This window comes from Trachymyrmex septentrionalis, unplaced genomic scaffold (genome assembly GCF_001594115.1).
Source record: "Trachymyrmex septentrionalis isolate Tsep2-gDNA-1 unplaced genomic scaffold, Tsep1.0 scaffold76, whole genome shotgun sequence".
Lineage (NCBI taxonomy): Eukaryota > Metazoa > Arthropoda > Insecta > Hymenoptera > Formicidae > Trachymyrmex > Trachymyrmex septentrionalis.
The window spans coordinates 616,123-640,529 of record NW_017305947.1 but is presented as its reverse complement, the minus strand read 5'-3'; the positions used below and the strand labels follow the sequence as shown (position 1 = coordinate 640,529).

Sequence of the window (24,407 nt, the reverse complement as noted above, 5' to 3'; positions counted from 1 at the left end):
CATTCTCGTGCAAGAATTATGATCATTCTGTTTTTAATTTAAGATTTAATATGTAATTTTTATATATATATATGTGATATATTTAATTTAATTATATTCTACAAAGATATCTACATATTTAAACTCTTATGTTCAAATTACAAGATTACCAAGTTAAATTTTTCTATATCGTTATTTTAAGTCAATTCTATATAGTGTCACTAATATTACTATTATTATCAATATTATTATTAGATACTGATAACATGAATATCATACTATCAAGCTGTTTTCATTAAAAAATAAGTTTCTTTAATGGCAGCTTACTGAAATTGTTTTGCTTTCATTTAAATCTATACAAGTAACAACATGGATCATTCTATTTTAAATCAACAATGTTTACAGAAATTTATTATTACACAAAAATTTTATATGGAAAAGTTGAAAGGACGTAAAATGGACGTAAGTTGCCATCCATGAGAGCACTATTTTCATAAATTTTAATTTCTGTGTGGACAAAAGCATTAATTTACAATCTATGCATGTATCTATTTATCACATATAATATGTGCTATATACCACAAAAATCGAATTCTAGATTCTAAAATTTTCTCACTATTATAATAATAAGGATATATTTTCGTATGCGAAAATTCGTATAGTATGTAATTAGATTGTATAGGAACTGTCATATAAAAATATTTCAGTATACATGACTTTCGCAAATAGAATCGTAGATTTATCAAAATAAGAGCATTGTATATGTCATAAAATGCTTTGTCAGCTCTTTATGGTCTCCCGATTATGTTTAAACCTAAGAATTATTAATGTTTAAACCTAAGAGATGATACCTGAGGCCAAAATACTTATATTACATTATATGCATTTTTAAACTGAGGAAATTTACGAAGTTTCACAATTTGCCTTCCAAAGTGGGCAGTATTAATCATGAACTTTTTATCAATAACAATCTCCTTCAGTCCTAATATATAATCATCAATTATAATTTATTAACATTTTTGTGAGTATTGAATTCAGATTAAAAAAGAAAGTTAAAAAAATCGTATGGTTTCTTTGACATAATTAATAATTATATATAGATGTTATAAGCATTATATGTAAATAGAATTTTCTTATGAAAATGACTTTACAAAGAAATTTTTGTTCTCTAAAAATAAAATATATTGATGTTAAAACAAATTTTTATTTCATTGTTTATATCATTAAGACAATTATTGGGTCTATTTTAATGCATCTCGGACTATGTTACTAAGAAGATTTACCGTAAAACCTCGTAAACTTTCACTGCCTATCTATTATGTATAATACATAGATAAAATATTGCAGTTTCGTTATATGAATATCTTCATTTCTATTGCGAAAATAAAAATATAAAAAATGAATATAAAATGGTAACACAAAATGGTTTGTATACAATGTGTTTTTATCTAATGAAAAATGTAATTAATTTTTAATAAACCATTGTTATTACCAAACGTCAGTTTAAGCCTCTGAGATTCTATGCACAAGACTAGGCATGATAAGCATTTGGACAGAAATTCATATTTCAAATTGACTATTCTTATTCGTTTGGTATTATGTATTAATAGATTGAAACTAATACGATCATAACGATTGTATCAAGTTATCTATTTGGTAACTTATGTATGTATCTATGAAAGATTTTAATCCTCCAAAAACAAAAATTCTTTTAATATTTTTTAAATAAAAGTTTTTACTGAAAATATATTGTTTATGTTGAACTGTAACACAATTAAATCTATCAGAAATTCGTTTTTTCCTATCCCCCACTTTTAGTTTCCTTGTACACCATATTTAGGAAATAATATAATAGACATAATTATAAATTGTTTTAATCTGCAAGGAAGAAAAACCTGATATTCTTATATATCTATAATCTACGATAGAATTAATATCTGCGTGATTACAAATGCAAATGCACATTATGCAAAAATATATAAAAATCTGTTATTTCTTATATATAAATATTCTTATATATAACCTTTAGTGATGCAATAGTAAATATATACTCACTGAATCAAGATGGGTGTGCTCAGTTCAAACATACCTCTGATAAAACAATTTTCTCTTCCATATTAATCAAAATGTGTATGGCCATTTCCTGAGGTGTTAGATTCTTCACATAACTTCTCATTCTGTTCATATGTATATTTTTTTTTTGGAATAGTGCATTCCAGCGATGGCTTAACTCTAGTCAGTGGAAACTTAGTCAATAAAAAATTAGATATATAACAAAACAGCTTGCACAAAGTGGGACATAATATTAATTGATGAGTTACTGCCCATAATCGATAATTTTGACCTTCAAATGGATCCAAAACAGCTGCACATAACATGTGACTAAGATTCACCTGTACAGGCTGCAAAGAACAAATAATATTGAAAAAAAATAGATTTTCAAAAGATTAATTATGACATCTAGATAACAAAGTATGATGTACAAACCAAGGCAACACTTTGAACAATCCAAAAGTGATATCCTACATTAAGGCCATAACTGAGGATTGACCAGCTCATATCAGATAAGGGCTCAATATTATATACACCTAATGGAAAGAATAGCACAGTATTATCCATCTACTCTATTATTTTATTCAAACACATAATTACCTCCAATCCTCAATAAATAATATGGTATTATAAGCATCAAACCATGCTGAATATAGTACAATGCTTTGTCTGCAAATATCTGTAAAAAAATCTCATTTAAAAAATTTTATTTTACATAATATATTTAATTACATAATTATGAACTTACAATGCGAGACTCTGTTTCTGGAAATAGATATGCTAATACCGGTCCATTCAACAGATTCAAATGTATCCTAAAGATAGCAGTGACCATTGGACTAGGATCCGCAGCCAGCAAATACAACTGTTTTGTATAGAAAATATAGTAAACATAGTAAAAGTTTGTTAATTCGATTTGTAAGAAATAAAATTTAATTATTACACCAATATAATTCAAAAAAGCTTACCTGTAATGCTGTTGTAATATGACAAGGATTTAATAGATATATAACAGTTCTGCTGGTGAATTTAAAACCAATTTCCATCCCCAGGACCAATGACATCATAATCAACAAGACTCTCCTGCCTACACGGTCTTGACCAACGTAAGGTAGTTTCTTTGGCAAAGTTATTCGTTTGAGACCCCATATGATACAGGATATGATAAATACAGATATAAACAAAGTTTCTATTATCCGTCGCTTCAGTGTTAAATAACTTGCGCATTCCGGACCGACATTGCGTGGTATAGAGCGATTCACACCACCGTATGCCCACTCGAACATTGCTCTAAATTATAACTTCTCCTTCGGAACTGAAACGGAACAAACAATTGTTCTCATAATCTACAAGTCTTTTACTGCCTGCAGTCATAATTCATGATGAGCAAAATAATCAAACAACTTTAGTCGAGTCACTCAGTTATTTTTCTTAACATAGAAATGAGAAAGAGATCTTTTAAGTTTAATTGTAGTAAAAGACCGTTTTACGATAAATATGTTTATCTAAATCCTGAAAAAAATGTGTTTTTTAATATTAAATAAACTTCAATTATCTCATATTATTTAATATCTTTTGTCTTTGTTACAAATTATATTTAAACATGTTTATGTTGTTCAAAATTATACTTTTATAATTTTGCCATCTTTTTTATTTATATATTTTTTTACTGAAGATGACTAATGAGAATCGAAACGTATAGCATTATTTAAATTATTGTAAGATTAAAATTTATTTATTAGCACTAAAACATCCTGCATTGACTCGCATTCTTTATCATTTAAGTTCTTTATCTTTTGTTTTTTTATAATTTTAAATATCGAAAACGTCTTTGCATTTGCGTAGTGCTTACGAATTGATAACACGTTTTCGAAACTGGTTAAAACTAGTTTTCGAAACTAATTATAAATACATTCTGACCACCACTTAGAATTAGTCATTATACCCACTTTAATTATTTACAGATATTTTTACACAGAAATCTTTTGGACAAATACAAAAACTGAATTCCATAACAATAACATGGCATCAAATGTTTAAAAAAAAATATATTTAAGCAAAAACTTTCAGAGTCGGAGTAAAACTCTAGTTCTTGTGCTCAAAAGTTTCTAGTCTTCGATAATTTTTCTCTCTAAACTTGACATAGTGAAGAAAAAAAATATCGAAATACACAGCTAATGAAATAAAAATAATGTTTTGTTTCATGTAAAACGAGAAAGAATTATGAAGCCGTATTAATTAACGATCAGTATGTTGCGGCAAGTCGAGCAAGGTTAGAGTTCAGCGAAAGCCAAAGGACGTACGACGCTTTATTGATCTCGACGTCCAATTATCAATCATTCGACATGCACGATTGCGGTACCTTAAAACAAAAGGTGTCTTTCGCCTCAATGGAATCCGTGCTTGAGTAATAATACCTGCACTATACACTAAAATAAAAACAATTCAGAACATCGGAATGTCAATAGACTTGACTCCATGAGTTCGAAACCCCCCCTCCTGCTCCCTTCAACGAATAGAACATCGATTGGTTGACAGCGAACATACGAGGCAATATCGTTAGCTGGCTCCTAGATGGCGGCACCTTCATAAAAAATGTACTGTGTTTGTATTATACCTTTCTGCACTTTCGATTTATCGATTTATTTTAGGCCTGTTCTTTTTGGACTAAACTTTTGCACCAGTTCATCTTTCTTTCTTTTCTCTCTAGGAGGAAAGAAGAGGAAAAAATGGACTGGTGCAAAAATTCAGTCAAAAAGAACAAACCTATTGTATTTACATTAAGCTTGTGTTGCTTGAAATTCTTCAAAAATTTTGAATTTAAAATTAAATAAAAACATAATTAAAATAAAATTAAACAAAATATGACTATAACAAAATATAACAAATCACACATCTGTTAATTAAGAATAGTAAATCAGAAAATATTAAAAAGTTTGTATATATATTTACAAGTTCTTAAAAAAATTATACACATTTTTTATAATTAAAGAAATTTTGAAAATCACAAAATAATTTTAATTTTTTTAATTATGTTTTTAAATAATTATTTTTAAATTAATGAATTAATCCATTACATGTTTAGATTTGCTATTTTGAAAAACTTAAACCCACACAACCCACACAACAAAGTTTTGCGAAAAACATCTTGGAAACGTCTTTAAAAATTCTTAGGACAACTCTAGAAAAATTATTATTATTATTTAGGACTATTATTGTTTAGGAAAATACGTTAGCCGAATATTGCATTTATATTTTGTTTGTATCAGAAACAGAATCGTGAAAGCTCAATTTATACATATTATACATACATAAATATATAAGTAATAATAAAATAAGGAAAAAATTAATTACAATTAAACTTAATTATAAATTATTTAAAAATGTACTATATATATATATAATCTAAAAAATTATTTATATTTCTTCTTGTATTTGCTTAGACATGAAATCTTTATATATTCAAAACTTTAAACTTTTAATTCGGTAATGTAGATCTACACACAATTAAATAACGTAATTTTTGTGTAGTTTAAATTGTATAAAAATATATGATATAAAAGAAAAAATATATTTTTTCTCAGATTATCTCGTATAATTCACTTGATACGAAGTTTTTGATTTCGATGTACTATTATATATTTTAACAATAAGGGCCGATTTTACTAATGCCATTAACTTAACGGTCGTTAACTGACCAACCGCATTTGCTGTTTAGTAGAATTGACCAATTATGATTGACAGTTAATCCCGATTAGGATTAATCGATTGATGAAATCGGTCCTAAGTATTACATAAACGATTTTTAGTTTTTGATTAATTTTTATATTTTTGAATTTAATAGAAATGTAACCAGATGAAAAACATTTATTTATGAATTTACAAGATAATATAAATTTTAGAATAAAAATGAATCTGCGTTCAATAAAAAAAGCAGCTTTGATAAACATTTTATGCTAATTGGATATACCACCGACAAAATACTATTAAAGACCAACATCCTTACGGAAGTTGGCATTCTTGTGAATATTGAAGTAATTAAGAGTTAAAAACTAAAAATATTGTACTAATTTTATGATTTATTAGTTTAGTGGACATTTAGAACTCAATAATACTCGATTTTTCTTTAAAATTATGATTTCAGTGCTATCATCAAAGTTTGATTATTAACAGAAATAATAACTACAGAGAAAAAATTGTAATTTTTCTGCAATATATAGAAATTATAGCTTTATAAGTATGCCTATTTATTTATGGAACATTTATGTAATACAAAATCATGAATTTAATAATGTATGAATCAAATATTTATGTTAATAATAGCAAATTTATATTAATTGTCGATAATGTCAGCGTTCTTCAATTACCTCCGGGCTCTTTTTATACCATCAAAAATTTTCCCAGAGTTGACAGTCTTTAATATCTCGTCGATGGATATACATAATATTGAGAAAAACCGTTGACTTGTTTAATAGAATAGAAGATTAAATCTATGCGGTTGGTATAAGCGATCTACGTTGGTACATTGTCATTTTACGCGATGTCACGTGACGCATCTGACGATTAGTGATAAACGCAGGCGCGAGGTTGAAATTTGAACAAGAACATTTTTTTATACACAAATACTTACATATCGATAAAAATCTCTACAGAAAACGTCCAGGATAACATCGACAATTATCATAGCTTGTTGAAAAGTGTGTAGAAAGCATCTGATTCTTATCGCAAATCCAAATTATTCGTATCTTAAATTACTGTACACCGAAAGGGCGGGAACTTTGCGCGCGCAAGTGTAGCCGCCATGACAGTTTCAACGGCGCGAGCCGAAGCACGGAGACGTAGTTGCTCCGCAATTAATCGCCGATTTCACCTATCAAAAATGCGTAGCGAGCTAGAATTTCTGCTGGAAATAGTGACTAGGACGATGGGCGATTGCCAGAGAATGTCGGTTGTCGTGGATCTTCGTCATCATTGCCATTTCGTCCATTACGATCGGTCACACGATACGGGTGAGTATAATATCCCGGTGCTGTAGATACGCAAGATGGTCTGTGTCTTCTTACGAGAGAATTGAAATTATTAGCATACTTTTTTTCCACTGAATGCTGCATATTAGATATTCCAATTCTAAGAATATCACTCGTACGTTTGTTGCTGTTTTCATCACTGGATGCGGTGTATGTCAATAAAGCTTGTATTTGATTACATTTGAATTGTTTGATATAAAAAAAGATGTGATCCAACTAAAATGATTGATTCTTTTATCGTCGTGCACGTTAATTATTTATATCTTAAATTATTTTAATATTAAAATGGCAACATTACGCACATTATGATATTTTCGACATTTGGAATGCGATCATTTTGCAAGAAATTGCAAATTTTACCCGTTAAAAATATGCTCGAATTTTTAATTATTTAATTATTTTTATTATTAATTATTTTTAACTATTTTTCCAGGTACCGTACATACAGAATACAGTGATGGATGATGGCCGGAACGAAGCAGTTATCGCGGATTATTCATCGTTTCTGTCATATCAACATTGTTCGGTAGTTATCAACAGTATTGTATGACACCGCGATGTCGGTGAGTATAAGCTTCAATGCTACTTACACGCAAAAATAATTAAGTTTTCTTGAAAAAATTGAAGCAATTAACATACTTTTCGTTAGGTGTAGCATTAGAAATACCAATCATTGTAACAATATATATGAAGCATATTTATTATGCTTAATATAAATATTGCTACTGGATATAATATATTGTGGGAGTTTTCCAACAAGACACATTTATGACAGTGCTATGTCTCCAAGAGATGGCAATAAGTTGTATGCGATAAATCAAAGCTTGTGCACTAGGTCTACAACTTAAGTCTCTAAGTAAGTTATGACAATTATTGTGCTCAGATCCTAAGAATGCTATTTTATTTATGCGTTTTGTTGTACGACAAATGTGTACAGAACAGAGAGGTCTTCGGATCTCTCTATCCCATAGCCAATCAACAGATTTGAAAAATTTATCGTAGGACACACAAATGAAATATACCATAACACTGTGAATCATTGCATTTGTTGTTTGCCAATGTTAAACAAAGATGAAATGATCACTGTGTACCTTGTTGGAAAGCTCCATGTATTGATAAAGTGCAAACGTTTGTCAGTTCCCTCAAGTGAACTACGTGCGATCGTAGCTAGATATAGCTTATCATTTATATGAGAGATAAAGATGTCATGTGTATCAATTCCATCAAATAAATCTCATGCAACCATAGTATTACTTGTATAATCAATTTGAATGTGAACTTAATGAAAATATTTATACATAACTCAATTGAATATATAATATATGTAATTTTATTGAAATATGCAGAATTGATAATACTGAAAAAAAAAAACAGATAATCGTCATATTATGCGCACAATCTATATTAAATTTGAATACCCTTGAGGCTTCTAAACGCAATTCTTGATTTAAGAATAATATTGAAGTACTATTGCGCATCTAATGGAAAGTTTATCATTGAACATAATAATCGGCCACAATTATATGCACGAAACGCGTTATGGCACTAAGTACGTTCTGTTTCATGTTCTCTGTTTCATGTATTGCAGAAATTTATGTTCTTCGGAAATGATGTGCGTGGCAGATATCGAATATCATTGGGTAGTGAGCGTAATTAACTGCTCATTTCTGGTATTCGTCCTTTCCTTGATGAAGTTTGTTTCTAAGACGTAATTTGCAACGGATGGAGTAAACTACAATATTCCAGTGGGTAAACAAAATTAATTATGCATTTATTTAAATATGTACAGAATCGTAATAATACGTATACTGTCCCTATAATGATTATTTGTTTTAACACAGAAAAATATGTTTGGTTGAATTAACTAGAATTTTGATGGAAAATGATCTAGAATTTTAGTTAAATTTACAAGATTTCTGGTTAAATTTATTACAATTGTAGTTAAAATAACCAACATTTAGATTTAATTAGAAATCTAGTGGATTTAACAAAAATTCTAGATCATTCATTTTCCACCAGAATTCCAGTTAATTCAACCAAACATTTTTTTTCATGAAGTATGTGTTAAAGAATTTACATATATTATGGAAGAAGAGAATTTTTATTAAATTTTTATTAAAATTGCTATAATGAAGAAAGATGATATTAATTAACAATGTCAATAATATTTATAAATTTTACAATTTGTAAAACATTTCCTGTTTTTTTCTGATTTTATTTTTATCTACTCTCTCTTTGCAGTTCTTATTTAATTATTTATAAGTATTTGCAATTGAAAGTTCAAATGATGGTAAAATTTATGTACAAATTAGAATTGTGAAAATATTAATAAGTCATATATGTGCGTTTAAATAGCAAATTTATAAATAATTTATTAATTAAGTGAACATGCAATAACCATTTTCGATAACAATGGTTAATAATTATATGAATATTAGAAATAAAAATAACTGATTATTTAAAACAAGAATACATATGTATATAAGAAATATAAAAATAGTGTACGTTTATTAAATTTTATTGTTTTTTTACATAGTGACCACTGGAGGGTACTGACAACTTGATTGACTTCATTGTTTAACAATATCAATTTGGCCTGCAAACACCGTCAAAATGTGAACAACTCTTTACGCGCGCGCTCAAGGTAAGTTCTTAGAAATCATTATGAAGGCTATTCAGTTTAGAGAAATGGAATGTTTCTAATGCAGTATTGTGTCACACACTATTGATGTTAATAAATTATATTAAATTTTGCGTAAACATTACGTTCATTTATTTGAAATACAAATTGCAGCAATAATTTATATTGTTGATACTATTAAAATAAATTATTATTATCATAGTTACAAAGAGATTGATAAATATATTTATATCGGATATTTTAATATATATTACATATAATAATTTTATTATTTAATTAATATTTACATGCAAAATAGCAGTATAGCTCTAATTATTTTGTTTAGAGAGGTTTTCAATAATATTTTGAAACTATGAATATTAAAAATGATTTTTTCAATCTCGTCATTAGCGCATGAATATATTTTTAATATTTCTCGTAATCTGTAAACTACTTACTTAATTTATGATATTTGCAAGTTGTTTTACAGCTATGTGACTCAGTGCAAATCATATGTTTATAAATATTATGAATATGTTGTATAAAAAGATCACGCACATTTATTATAGTTAACTTTATATACTTAATGTTTTTTTAAATTAATAATGTGTGTACTTCTCGTAATGGCGGCAAATGCGCCGAGCTTATACTGTGTTATATACGCCATCAATTCTTAGAACTTCATTAGTGTAGGCTTAAAGACTCGTTATCTTGCGTAAGAATGTACTTTAATTATTAAAACAATCATGGAGGAAAAACTGCTTGCGCAAAAGACGTACAGATTGGCTTTCAATAGCTTTTATAATGATGACCTTTTCAATACGTGCATATTTTATGAAAAGTTCTTGTAATATTATTAGTAAAAGTTATATTAAATTTTGCATTTTTAAAAAATATATCTATATGAATAGAAAGTTTCCCGCTATTTTTGTTTAAAATAATTAACAATAGCACTTTGTATGTAAAGTTTTTTTGTTGTCATATATTATATTTTTAAATTCCTTAAATTTTTCTATCTATGTTTTATTTATCACACAGATGATTTGAAAAGATTCTTTCTTAACTGAAAAAATTCAAAAATATTTTTCAATATTTGAAGCTTTAAACAACATTTATGCAATATGTATTTTTAATCATGATTCATATGTTATGCCGTGAATAATATTAAATATAATCGCTCAATCGCTCGAGTTTTTTAAAGTCTGTTAAATGGAGTTTCTGTAATACTAGGGCACCTATCGTGGAACAAGTCGGAATGGATTCTGATCGGAATTATTCTCTCTTTTCTCTAGAAAAACGCAATAGAAATCTGGAGAATAATTAAATAATTCTGGTCGGAATCTATTCCGACTTATTTCATGATAGGTGCCTAGAATTAAATTAAATATAGAATGATTATTCTCGATTAAAAAAATATATATGCAAAATAAATTTAATCTCAAATTGTTTAGAAGTAAGGATGTAAATTTTTTTTTATTATACTCATTATGTATCTCTTATTTTGTAATTCATTCTTACACGATGTCAACATCTAACACCGGAGCAAACACAAAATGAAGTAGGATCGTTCTTTGCGATATTTCTCAAATTTCTTCTTGAAATACCGAATTTAGAAAAGTGTAAGACAGATCGATAGACGTACGCAACGAGCGTCGCCGAGTGAGTCAGATTTCCAGGGAGTCCTGGCCATTGTTGAGTACAAATATACACAAACACATATATGGGCACATACGGGCGTACGTATACACATAATGAACATGCTTATAGTGCGATAGTGCAAAGGCGGAGCGCGCGGCATCAACGGTGCGGGATGCGCGTCGCGAACGGCCGAACGTGTCATGTGCGCGCACCGCAAAGTGAGCAGCTTGGCACTTGCAGTTGCACAGGCCTTAGGCTTGAATAAGGGGAGGAGCCTCGTGCATTGCCTCGCGCACAATTATCCCCATTCTCCTTTTGCGGCTTCCATTCCTGCTCCACGCGTTCTCGTCCCCCGTATCCTGTCTATCGTATATATCGGGGGTTTCGCCACGACGCCATCTTGCTCGCGTGCATTCGTTCGTTTTCTCGGCTCTTTTTTAAAGTCTTTTCCACCGAACCCGCACTTTCGCAGCCCGCACGGGGGTCGCCAGGGTCGCCTGGATCGCCGCTACCAACTATCTGTATTAGGCATCCCTCAAACGGAGAACACCGAAGAGGTGTTGCTCGACAAGATAGTTCTTGACGCTGAGATAGCTCCAGTTTCCATAGTTACTACTGCTAAAACTCGCTAGATAGTCTCTTCAAACTTTTACAGAATATTATTTCTTCAGAATATTATTTCTTCATATTCATTTTAAATATACAAATTTCTACAAAATTTCTTTGACAAAAAAATGATTTATTGACCGGTAACACTCTAACTTTTATCTTATTTATTCAGTAACACATACTGAGAAAAATGTTTTGATTATACCAATCAGAATTCTAGTTATCATAATTGAATTTCTGCTCATCTCGACTAGAGTATAATAGATATATATCGATTATAATATTATATGTATAATAGAAGAGATTTAGTCCTTTAGAAGTGATTATGTTAGAATTCCAACTAATACAATCAGACTTTATCTCAATACAGTATTAATGAAATAAATAATATTTTATATTAAAACAAGAGAGCATGATGTGTTTGTTTCATTAATACTGTCATTGAATTAATAAGAGTATTTTCAATTAAACTACTGATACAATATCATTTAAACTGTTACAAAATACAATGATACAATAATACAACATCATTTTTTTCATGTAGTCATAGCTCAGCTGAAATCAGTCAGTCTGTGTTTACAGAAAGATGATTCTTTTCAAGTACTATAATCAAGTAAACTAATATATTACAATCAGCAACTTAAATATTTTATGACACTGAAACATATTGATTTTTCAATCTCTTCTCATTATAATGATACTGTTTGAGTTTTTTAAAAGGTTAACTGTTTGAAAAAACCTGGAATTTTTGGGATTTCTTTTTTACTTTTAAAAATAAGAGATTTTGAACTCTCATTTTAAAGAGTGAAAATTGAACCAGTCTTAAAAAAGAATGGCTCAATTTTCAATCTTTAAGAGTGAGATTTCACTCTTTCGAGTGAGATTCACTCTAAAAGTTTTAGAGAGTATATTTTATCCTATAGATTCGCGACTCCAATTATAGAAAATGATAAATACATCCAGAACTCCTATCTTCTACTAATTTAAAGTATAAGATTTGTTTGCGTTATTTGATTCTAATTTATTTCAAAGTTGCATTGAAAAAATCGTCTAATCTTACCTAGAATTTTTAACAAAAATACTTGGAAAATCCAAGATTTATTAAGAAATTTTTTTTTAGAAAATTTCAGTAAACATCATGAAAGATGACTCCTCTCATCCACGCGCAAAATGTGTTTACACTGATATTGCCTCGTATACTTTATGCAAAATGCAGAGATAAAGGCTCGAAGGTACTAACACGCGAAGAAACGAAATATTGTAATTTTACCGCGAGTCTGTAATTGCCGGTATTTATTGTCCGCGGTGGATTATCGTCGTTGTTATCCAGTCGATGAGACGTTACACCAGTATCGATAATCGTAGACGCGAGATTATAACAAATCGGAGAGATTTACCGTTACGACACTGTCGTTTAAGAGGAATATGAGAACCCGGTAATAAAGCCCGACGTTTATACGACGCATAAAAGTGTCCGGCGTTGACGAATGAATACCGATATTTCGTGCGCGCGTATATATCGTAATATATCGTGTGGGGCCGATAAAATTTTTCAACGGTACTTTTTCACCCGGTTTATACGTGGGAATATGCAGTTGTTACGTTTTCCTCGTTATCGATATTCGAAAGCAGTATTAAACGGCCTGACAGTTATCGATACCGCGGATCGGTCCGGCCGGCTGGCCGTGCATTATTAAGCATTGTTAACTTTATACACTTGTGACATATACGCCGTGGATATTATCACGATTTAAGCACGCGGGGATATGCAACGGCTAACTCTACCGCGCACGTGCATTTAACATTAAATTGCTGAGTATATAGTACGTGCGCGCGGGAAACCGGGCTTCGCGTTGGAGCTCTGCGGTTTAGACACCAGCTATCTTGATTCGCGATATGAAAAAATGAACCTCTTTTATGTATCGGCGGCGAAGCTAAATAAAAAAAAAGGCGACACAGAGTTTCCGAGATGTTAATCCGTTTTCGCGCGCAACCTTCCAACTCGTAAATTGCGGTCGCCATATACCTGTATACACATATATATGCCCAGTTTGTTCGGTAATTGGAGAAATACATGAAAAATGCGTCGACATGACAATGTCGCATACGTGTTTGCTGATAACGTGAATTATTGGAAAATACATGCCGACTCCGATACGTGGCTTTCAACCGATTCATATCGTTTTTCAAATAATGTGCAAACAGTATGGAAGTATATAAAAAATTCTACTAAATAATTTGTTTAAATTTTATAATATTCTACTTCTTGAAAATTCGATTATGACGAATACATTATTTTACTTGGAATATTTGAAAACAATTTCAACTAAATTGATATGCTGACTTAATTTTAGAAAGAGCACTTTACATGCTTTGCAAATCTGGCGAATATAACTTATGAGTACGGTGGATGTTATCTGATATGTGTTATAATATAAAACGTTTTATATTTAAATCTTTGAGCGTAACATAACTCCAGTTTAACTCCAGTTTAATTAAAGAGAATAAAAGAATAGTTCTATTTTAATTCGCAGCAAAGTTTGTTATTTCATATGTTCAAGTAATTAATCATTTTCATTATGTGACTTTTGTTTATGCATAAAGAAATAAATATATTTATCGCAAATATTATAAGAAATTTGAAACTGAATAGAGATCTACAGATTACGAGTAAAAAATTTTAAAATTTTTGAAAAGATTTAAATTCTTCTAATTTTCTAGACTTTCTTAAATTTGTTTACATGTCGTACAAGAAGCACACTACGAGCTCCTAAAAATTGAATTTTCACTAATCTGAAACGCAAGTTTACATATGAATGAATATTCATTAGATATGTATATGTATTATACATTTGTAATACAATTTTACACGTGTTTTTATGCTCACGCACATTACTTTTGCAAAGTTTATGTATGAATTCACACGAATATATTTTCTCATGAGGAAAATTTAAATTTACACTATCAAACAAATAAATATAATAACTTAATTTTAGAGGAAAGTGTATGAAAGAAAATTGAAATTTTTGTTATAAAACGCTTTTTGTTAAATCAGCACGATCTTTTGACTTTGTTCTTTCCACGATCAACTTTACGCGCTTAGTATTATTACAAGTAATTGTCATTTCAGCATGGCGGACTATAATTGGCCATTTCTTAATGCCGGTTTACGAGATAAAGTAACGACTTGCCGACAAATGCGGTAATAGGATAAATTACATTAACTTTATATCGCGCGCGCGAACCTTCGTACTATTGCTTTGGAACACTCCATTTTTTAAGGATATAGTTTAGAAACTGTTATTTTTTATTTAATGCGTACACATTGCTTTCTTATACCAAATAATTTAGGTTATAAAACGATACATAAAAATAGACGGTTACAGGCAACAACAATTTTTATCCTTAACATAGTCAACTAGAAATTATGATGATTTTGCTATGTAAATGTTTTTTTATGGTAAATTTTTAAATAAATTTTTAATAAATTAAATAATAAATTTCTAAAAGTTATTTACATACTTTATTTGTATTATAAAAATATTTTTATAAGATTTATTTAAAAAATTAGTATTATCTACACACAGTGCAAAATATATAAAAATATATTTAGGAATAAAATTTCCTAACATATTACTTCCCTTGGTTTCATTAATAATAAGAGTATTTCTTGAAATGGTCCTTTATAGTTTTTAGTCGTAAAAGCGGAAATGAACGATTTTAACGCAGTTGTATCTTCATCAGAAGGCTACGTTGAAAATTTTCACACGATGCCTTTTTTTATGTGTACCAACACTTAATTCTAATTATCTCATATACTATGTGCGTAATTATAGTATGCCTTCGTAAATTGCAGGATGTCGTGGAAGCAATCCGTACAATATTCTTCGAGTTTGTAATGAAAAGCAAAAATCAAAAACATTTATGAAACGGAGGAATTTCTAATAAGTATAATGAGAAATCGTAGATTTTATTTTTTCATATTTTTTTATTCTCTCGTGTTAGAGATACTCGATTGTTGCCCACTGACACTCGCGATAGTGAAATCGCGATGAAAAATATAACGCAGCGTATCTCCCAGATAATTATGGTCTCCTTATGAAATGTTTCGTACATGAAAGATGCCGGACATACATACATGTACACAACTATGCATTTCGAGGCGTCATGCTTACGTGATCAACATTTTCTTAATAACGCGCGCGCGCACGTTTCTTTATGTAATGTAAATCTCGCGGTTATTTCAAGTGACTGTTAATAGCGCCAGGCACCGTATAATTATAGGTGTGCCTAGATATGTATGAAACTATAATAAAGCTAAATTTCTCTACAATTATACGTGGCCTATTTTCACCATGTATAAATTTATATACTTAATACAAATAAAGTTTTTAAAAAATTAAAATTATTAAACTATGATAAAATTAAAGATGAAAATGAAATTTTTCAAGGCACTGTATACTTTCAAAGCGATTAATAACATAAAATCGTGACACTTAGATTCGACGATGTTATTAAGCTATCAACGTAAGAAACTATCAACGTGTTTTGTTATCGTCTAATTTTATACTAGGCGTCCCATTTTACGATCCATAATTAATGGAACTCGTGATATTATAGACTTCCGTATTTTTCAAGAAATAATTAGAGTCATTAGTGACTCATATGATAAACACCACCGAAGGATTTCGTGCAGGCCATGTGATTGATGCATATTCAGTAGAAAGAAACTGACCGGTACATGGTACCTGTTGATTTCTGACGTTAATTCCCGTTACCAACTTGTCATCATACAGGTAGTTGAACTCCTTGACGACGGAGGCTGTTTGGTCACGCAGGTTACGTTTTATTGTACACAACAGTTCTGGATGAATCTCGCATCATGCGCCGTGTACTCGCGCATATCCACTCTATCGCGTTTTCACTTTAGATATAAATGTTGAACTTGCAATCGTTCGTTTATTTGCTATTAATAATTATAATCATTGCTCTAACTTATGCAGTTTTATTTAAAGGGGTCGAACTCTTCATAATAGAGCAACAGTTTGTAATGACAGTAATCTCTGACTATAATTCTGCTCTTGCTCCTTCATAACGTTTAATTATTACAAGACATGTTTTAGCACATAAAACAACAAATGATCTAAATATATGAAATTATTGAATAACCTTTTTATAAATATATTAAAATTATGTTATGATTTCGCGTGTAAGATTTAATAATGTAATTGTATTTTTACGATACGCGGATGGATGATACAGCGATTATCTGCAATTCTTGATACAATGCAGGAGCGTAAAAAAGAATTATGTAAATTATACATTGATTGACTAATTGCAAAATATTTTAAAGTAACTTATAAATAAGAACTTTCTTGTTATCGTGTAAACGCGAAGCTTTACTTATATTTCCGCAGTGCGGAGATTGTTACGTAAATAGCATTTTTCCATCATTGGCACAACACGTGAAATATAAAAGAAACGTGAAAGGCAACTAGTTGTGTAATTTCCATGATTTTCCACATATATTTTAATTTCTATCAATAACGAGTATAAAAATATTAAAAGTACAAATATTTAAAATCTGACGAGAAGCAACAGAATCAAAACTATAATGAATAATCATCGCTGTTTCCGCGACGATTTGTATTAATGAAGAATTCGGCAACTTTATGGACATGCGAAATTAATGTAGAGCAATTATATCTAATATTAAATAATTAAATTTAAGTCTTTCTAAACTCTATATCTGTTAAAAGAAGGAAATCTTCATATTCATTAAAATATTAGAGATTTATTTTTATATTATTTCTGCACTTCGTTTCTTTTTTTCTTTCTCTCTTCAAGGTTTCGTTTAATGTAAAATAAATATAAAGTAAACAATGATTTTAGCAGGAAGTAATACAACTTTTATGTAATTAGTTTCTATTGCGAATATGCATGATTGTCATTATATCCGGTGCTCTGACAAGAAGTAGAATGGCAAACGGTTGGGCAGGACAGGCGTTGCTGCCTGTGAGACTTTCCTCGAATAAGTGGCTAACCTAATTATCGGTGGGTAATTTGGCGTTGGGCGATGATGGCGATCGCGTGTAGGTATATTTTCGCCCCGAAACAAAACCCAAAAAGGAAAGTATATCCGAGTAATTTCCGAGTAATTGCTCGTCCATCGGGCCTAGAAGCGGCGATCCTTCGGCGATCTATCGACCATTCCTCCATGTTGAGAGAGAAATAAGTGTATTCCTTCTGGGTAGCGTGAGGCCCATCCCAGCTACCGACATCCACGGACTGGAATAATTTTCGACGGCGGCGGCGGCGGTGACTGACGATCCTAAACGTCAAGACGAGAAGAGCGCGTCCCGATCCGCTGGCCACCACTGCCGCTGCCGCCATGTTTTATTCATCGAAAAACCAGGGAAAATAACGGCGTTAACCCAGGTAAAGATGATTTGGACGAGCGGTCGGTGATGCAATTTAAATATGATCCTGTCGATAGTCACTGTTATTTTCTCAGGATGCAAACCGCTTTTAATATTCTGGAAATCGCCGGGCAGTTAGAGTGGTTATATGCGTAATTTTATATCTCTGCAAAGTAGCTCGCAAAGGAACTCGAATTTGTTCGTACAAAAAAAAATAATTTTTTATTCTTCATTAAAAAAGAAGACAAAATGGAGACGTGAAATGGAGACATGCATTAAAATGCAAAAATATAAAAACAGATGCTACATGTTGCCAAAGTTTTTAAAAAATTAAAAGGTTTAACAAATTTATGAATTATGATCTCTGTAATTATTAAAATTATATCAGTTGTGAGTCCTTCTTGTCAGAAATGATTGTTTTAGATATTTTATCCTAATTATACCGTAAATTGTTATACTGATGGCAATGAGATCATAATGATCAGAACGAACGGATGTGACATATATGGCATATGCTCTTGTATTTTAAGTGTTTAATTGTGGTAGGAATAGGTACACATCACGCAATAGTTCGTTTCGAACGTGACTTTAATCGTATCACCCATTAATTACTTACTTATTCGCCCTACATTTGAAAAGTTATCTGTCATCTTGCATATTGTAACGTATATTTAACTACTTCCTACGGATTTTATACATAACAACCCTGGTTTGAGGTTTATAGCACATTGAGAAAGTGTATACTCTACATTTACTAATTAAAAAAACTTACAAAAAAGTTTTCTAAAATTGCTAAACATTCTTTAGTTATTACTTGAAATTTTGTACAATACTTTCGCATTGAAACATTTGTGTGTTTTTCTTATTGATATCTTAAACTGTTGACGCCGAATAATAAAATTAAAATATACAATATAAAAAATTAGAAATATAAATAACTCTTTTAATTCCTCTCTAAATAACTCTTTTAAGTTATACGAATTCAAGATTAGATCGTTAATTCAAATAATATTATTCATTAAAAACATGCATTTGTGCAACGATATCAACTTTTAAAACTTAATTATTTCTTATTATAAGTTATTAACGTCAAAATCAGAAATAAATAATTAGATGAATTTACATGTTAATACTCGAAAGTACCTATTGTATAAATCTTTTCAAACTGAACTCGCGTTGCTTACGTGTGCAAAAGCGCATGATATACATAACTCTGAAGACTGTATCTTTGTGAACTAGGGCAGCATGACATCCGTGACACTAGTCATTAAACGGTTGCAGCATTTTCCAGCTATTAAAAGAACTCGGTTAATAATTAGTGAATTAATGATAATTATTAACACGGGCACATGAGTACGGGTAATCCTATGTGAGTTTTCTCAGACAAAGAATCGAAGACTTTCTCGTTATGTCATACATATGCGAAAAAAATGCGGTGACAATACTTCACAGTGTCATAAACAATCACATTCTGAATTTGAGAAACGGATTATGTAATATGATGGCATGCGTATTTCCTGCAATATATGTACAATTTTGCTTTTATTTTTTATACATCGTAAAATTTAGTGATGAAATATTTTCGATATTAGAATATCAATTTTATTTTTTTACATTTTTACGAAATATTAGATTTGCCAAATTTATTATCAATTTTAATAAATATATCTTTTAATTGCTTATGAGATGTATTCGATTATTTAAATATAAGTTTATATTAATTTGCTTGATTGATTTGTTACATATTAATCTGCTTGATTGACTTAATAAAATTTTGGATGATACATGTGATACGTGTTATTCAACATTACATCCAACATCGTGTATCTTGAAAGTGTCCGACGGGATTTAGCCGGATTCGAAACATTTGATATACTATAAAAAAAATTGCAACATTTATTTAAATAACAAATCTATATTGAGAATTCCAGCTGTAAAACTTTTGTATCGTTATTTGTCATTATTATTTTGATAATAATGATTTATGCTCTGAAATATATTCTTTCAGTCTTGAAAAAAAAAACGTAAAAGAAGTGCTCATTAAGTTTCTATAATAAACAAATTTTACAAAAATAAGAATATAATCTTGAGTGAAATGCTATAAAAAGTATTGAATCTTTGCATGAAAGATCGTATGTTCGAATATTAAAAAAAAATACTAAAGAATCATTTACATTCTTAAAGAATTATCCATTTAATATTTCTATGACATAATGTGATAGTGGAAAATATAAAATTTCGATATTTTGTAAATTCTGTTAAATACTACTACTTCGTAGCTGGAATTTTCTATGAAAAGGGACATTATCCCTTTTCTATAACAACACTCATCGATAAGTCGTCAGGGTAGCGTGTATCATCTATAATGCACGATATTTGCTTTACATATATTTAAATTTGCATAGTCAGAATATTGCAATTAAATATAGTGTACATAGTCGGATGTGATGGAATTGATAGACAATGTATAAGAAAGTTTAACAGATAATATATTTATAAGTGAGTTACATATTTCTTTTGATATATAACTATTACAATTTTAATCATTAATTTATGGCATTAAACGAAGTATTAATATAATAATTGTTTGATATCAGATCGTTCTTTTTAATTTACACAACGTATCATTTCTGTTATAAATTAATGATTTGGTAATAAATAAGTATTTCAAGTAACACTACTACTATGTTTCTATTATTGCAAAAAATAATAAAAAAAAGTGTGTAGAATAAATTACAACACGAAATAATTAAATTTAATAGTTAATTAATTTAGTTAATATATCTTTTGAATTTAAGAAATCGGATAGTTATATATTTTTATTTCTAATCGTTTATTACGTTTATTACGTTTATTACGTTTATACAGATAATTTATATTTCTTTTTATAACAACCGAATGTTTTTTCTAAATGAGCAAATTATGCTTCAAACTATCTGAAAATTAATTTAATCTATTCTGTAAAAAATACATAGCGATAATATTTAAAGACATTTATTTAACGTAAATAATATAATTGGTTTTGTCTAAATAACTAAATTTTGAATAAATTTTCAAAACTTTACAAACTTAAAACTTTTTGTTTTAGTTTTATGTTTCCTTATCAATTACAGAACAGATACGCTTTGAAAATTCTACGTATTGATACGTTTAATTTTGTCACACGTTAATTTTTAATAAGACAGCTCTCAATTAATTTTTTTTTTTATATAAATAAGAGCGATGTAGCTAACTAATGCAAATTTTAATATGATTCTTTTGCTTATATTCGTTTTACGTCGGCTAATATCGCGTGCTACACGTGCATGCGCTCCGAGATAACGCTATCAATGAGCTATATTGCAGCTATATTGCACTGGCATTGATATCATAGAAATTAATAGGTGCCATGATGGAATTGAAGGAGATTGTTTCAGAAAATTTTAGCGTTAAAATCGGTTCTTATGTAAATTTATGGAAATATATTCTATAAATAACTAAATATGTTATATTTCACTTTTATTTGAAATTTTCAATGTCACAAGAACATTTTCGGCACTTTTATGAAATCGACTGAATAATTAAATAACAGAAAAGACGCATTAATTACTAATAAATACTTTTTATTTCATTTGATTCATGTCGGGTATTGTTTAGCAATTTTAATTAATCTCTCTTTGGAGAATCTATACTAGATTTAAAAATTAAATAATGTTTAATATTACAAAGATGATACGAAGCGCCACTACGGTCTGAATGTTAAGAACATTCTTTGTGTTTCATCTTTGTAATGTATTTTAATATAAATAGTCATGTTTCCAATCATAATGTTTTACCATTCTTATGCTTTTTTTGATCATTATATAAAGTAATAATAGCGGGCATTTTGCACAATTTTTTATGTCTGGAATGATAAGAAAGAAATCAGATGTAAGATTTGATCAAAAGAAGCGTTCTACTAATTTTCACCTTTTGTTTTTTTTTTTTATAACAATGCTGGCAATTCAAATTAGATTTAAATAGAGTAAGAGACAAAATCGTGCACTTTACGTAATGATCTTCATGATACTTCGTTCGCAGATTTTTTTATCTCTGGTATAACTCATATATATATGTCGCCAATTTATTTATTATCGGACTTCCGCTTTTCAATTCCAAGTTCGTTGTCTCGATTATTCGACTAAGAATGGCGCCATTATTATTTCTCGTATAACACATAAATCCTATACAACATAGACCGACAGTGCATCAAATATTTGAAGCTATATTTGTACCTTTGAGTGAGTTTTGTCTTTGCTACGATAACTTTTTATTTTATTAAAAAAAATTAATCAATTATTCTTGAAATATATAAATATCTTGCAGTTGATTTTGGAAACAAAAATGTAGCACATTAAAATGTTTTCATACATTATCTACAACATTATCTACAATGCAATATTGTCAATAAACTAATTCTTTGGAAAATATTTTTTTTGAAAAAATAATTAAAACAGAACTTGATCGACTTTTTTAAGAGTATTATAAATTATTAGCTCACGGTATCAATCAACTATCATTAAATTATACAAACATACATGCAAAACTGATCATCGAAATCTATCCTTAGGCAAGACGTTCTTTTTAGAAGAATACATGTACAATGTTCAAAAATTATACGTTACCAGAGCAAACATCTTGACATCTCACCCTAGAAGAAGGAATTTCTCCGTTCAAGGGTTAATGTAGTTAATAGACGTAAATTTGAGCAATTTCTATCCGATCTGCCTGCATGTATGATCGCGGCCTCGAATCGGTATTGCGGCCGCCACGTTGAAAGCGATTTCCTTGTCAAGACGAAGCGATGGGTCGGACGAAAATCCGAAGCCTTAATAAGCGCCGTGGGCGCACTCTGCTTTCTTACATCGAGACACACCGTCGTCGGCACTACGCTTTATTGGGCCTCCCCGAAACACAAAACAATCGACCGCGACCGACGAAGTTCTCTGGAAGGAAGCAGAGGCGGCATTATAGCGTCCCGACTCCTTTATATTGTGAAATTGGGCTGTTAAAGAATTACGCCGAATCTCGTGGTCCCATTTCGCGCAACCATTCCGTAGAAATGCTTCTTTCAGGTCAAGTTCTGTGCCACTTCGTTTCTCCTATGTCCTTTTGATCGACACGTCGCTTTTAAGATACCGCAACGCGTTCTTTGTGACATTACTGTGGGAGGGAAGTGAAACGGTAGTATTGAAATGTATTCATTACTTTCTGGATAGATTTCGGAACTTAGATCTTTGGCACAGAGAGCAGCTCTCTTGCGCTCGTCACACTATTTTATCATTAGACGAATGTTATAACAAGACATACGAAACATTAATATTGCTGAGATTCGCTAAAAATGTCAATAATTGCAAGATTGAAAATGTTAAACAAAGATGATTTTGCAAAAATTAATTTATTATTTATATTTATTATCTTTTCCAGTTTTTATTTTAGAAATTATATGATTTTAACAATTCAATAAAATAAGATTAAGTATTATTTTTTAAAGCGATAGTTTAATTTTGTTTCCTTGATTTATTGAAATCGTAATTATTAATTTATTAAAATCATGAACTTTTTATTACTTTTGAGACATAGCAATTTCGAAAAAATTAGTAACCATAGGTATATATTAATTTTCTGTAAATACTTTACTCATTCATAAAACAAAAATATGTTTTTCGTATAGTTTTCTTTTAAATAAAATAATGCACAGGCTGCAGTATGATCATGATTTGCAATGAGATAATGTTAAAATTTTAGATGAAGAGCCTTGCTATAGGAAACTCTTAATTTCCGAGATGCTCAATATTAAGAAGCAGAAAAACAGTTTAAATTTACAAATTGACACTGAAGGTCTTCATAAGGCATAGATATATATCTATTGTATATAAGATTTGACTTTTCGATACTGACCGTCCGTCTCTTCTCTCAGTCCGTAGTGATCCGTATCAGCGTACATAATAATCGACACACAATGTCCGTCTTACACATCTGCGTTCATCTTTATATATTCTAATGGTTATTCATACTTATGGACACACTTGTTTAAATAATTTA

At 29.8% G+C, this 24,407-nt stretch overlaps 1 protein-coding gene across 1 annotated transcript; it reads right to left on the bottom strand.

The window, feature by feature from the left end:
* Nucleotides 1-1,716: 1,716 nt before the first annotated feature.
* LOC108754105 (transmembrane protein 164) lies at nt 1,717-4,512 on the bottom strand. The gene is made up of 7 exons (XM_018496162.1): nt 4,394-4,512; nt 3,000-3,346; nt 2,780-2,896; nt 2,632-2,710; nt 2,467-2,567; nt 2,069-2,381; nt 1,717-1,857 (listed from the first exon to the last, which is right to left on the bottom strand). Exons 2-6 carry the CDS (start codon nt 3,315-3,317, stop codon nt 2,097-2,099), a joined length of 900 nt encoding a protein of 299 aa, XP_018351664.1. The 5' UTR covers nt 3,318-3,346; nt 4,394-4,512; the 3' UTR covers nt 1,717-1,857; nt 2,069-2,096.
* Nucleotides 4,513-24,407: the final 19,895 nt, after the last annotated feature.

Excerpts from the sequence above, each read along its gene's own strand:
- LOC108754105 (XM_018496162.1), bottom strand. The coding sequence starts at position 3,317 with ATGTTCGAGTGGGCATACGGTGGTGTGAATCGCTCTATACCACGCAAT. Across the intron at positions 2,568-2,631 it reads TTATTTATTGAGGATTGGAG|GTGTATATAATATTGAGCCC; the intron begins GTAATTATGTGT and ends TCTTTCCATTAG. Across the intron at positions 2,382-2,466 it reads TTGTTCAAAGTGTTGCCTTG|CCTGTACAGGTGAATCTTAG; the intron begins GTTTGTACATCA and ends TGTTCTTTGCAG.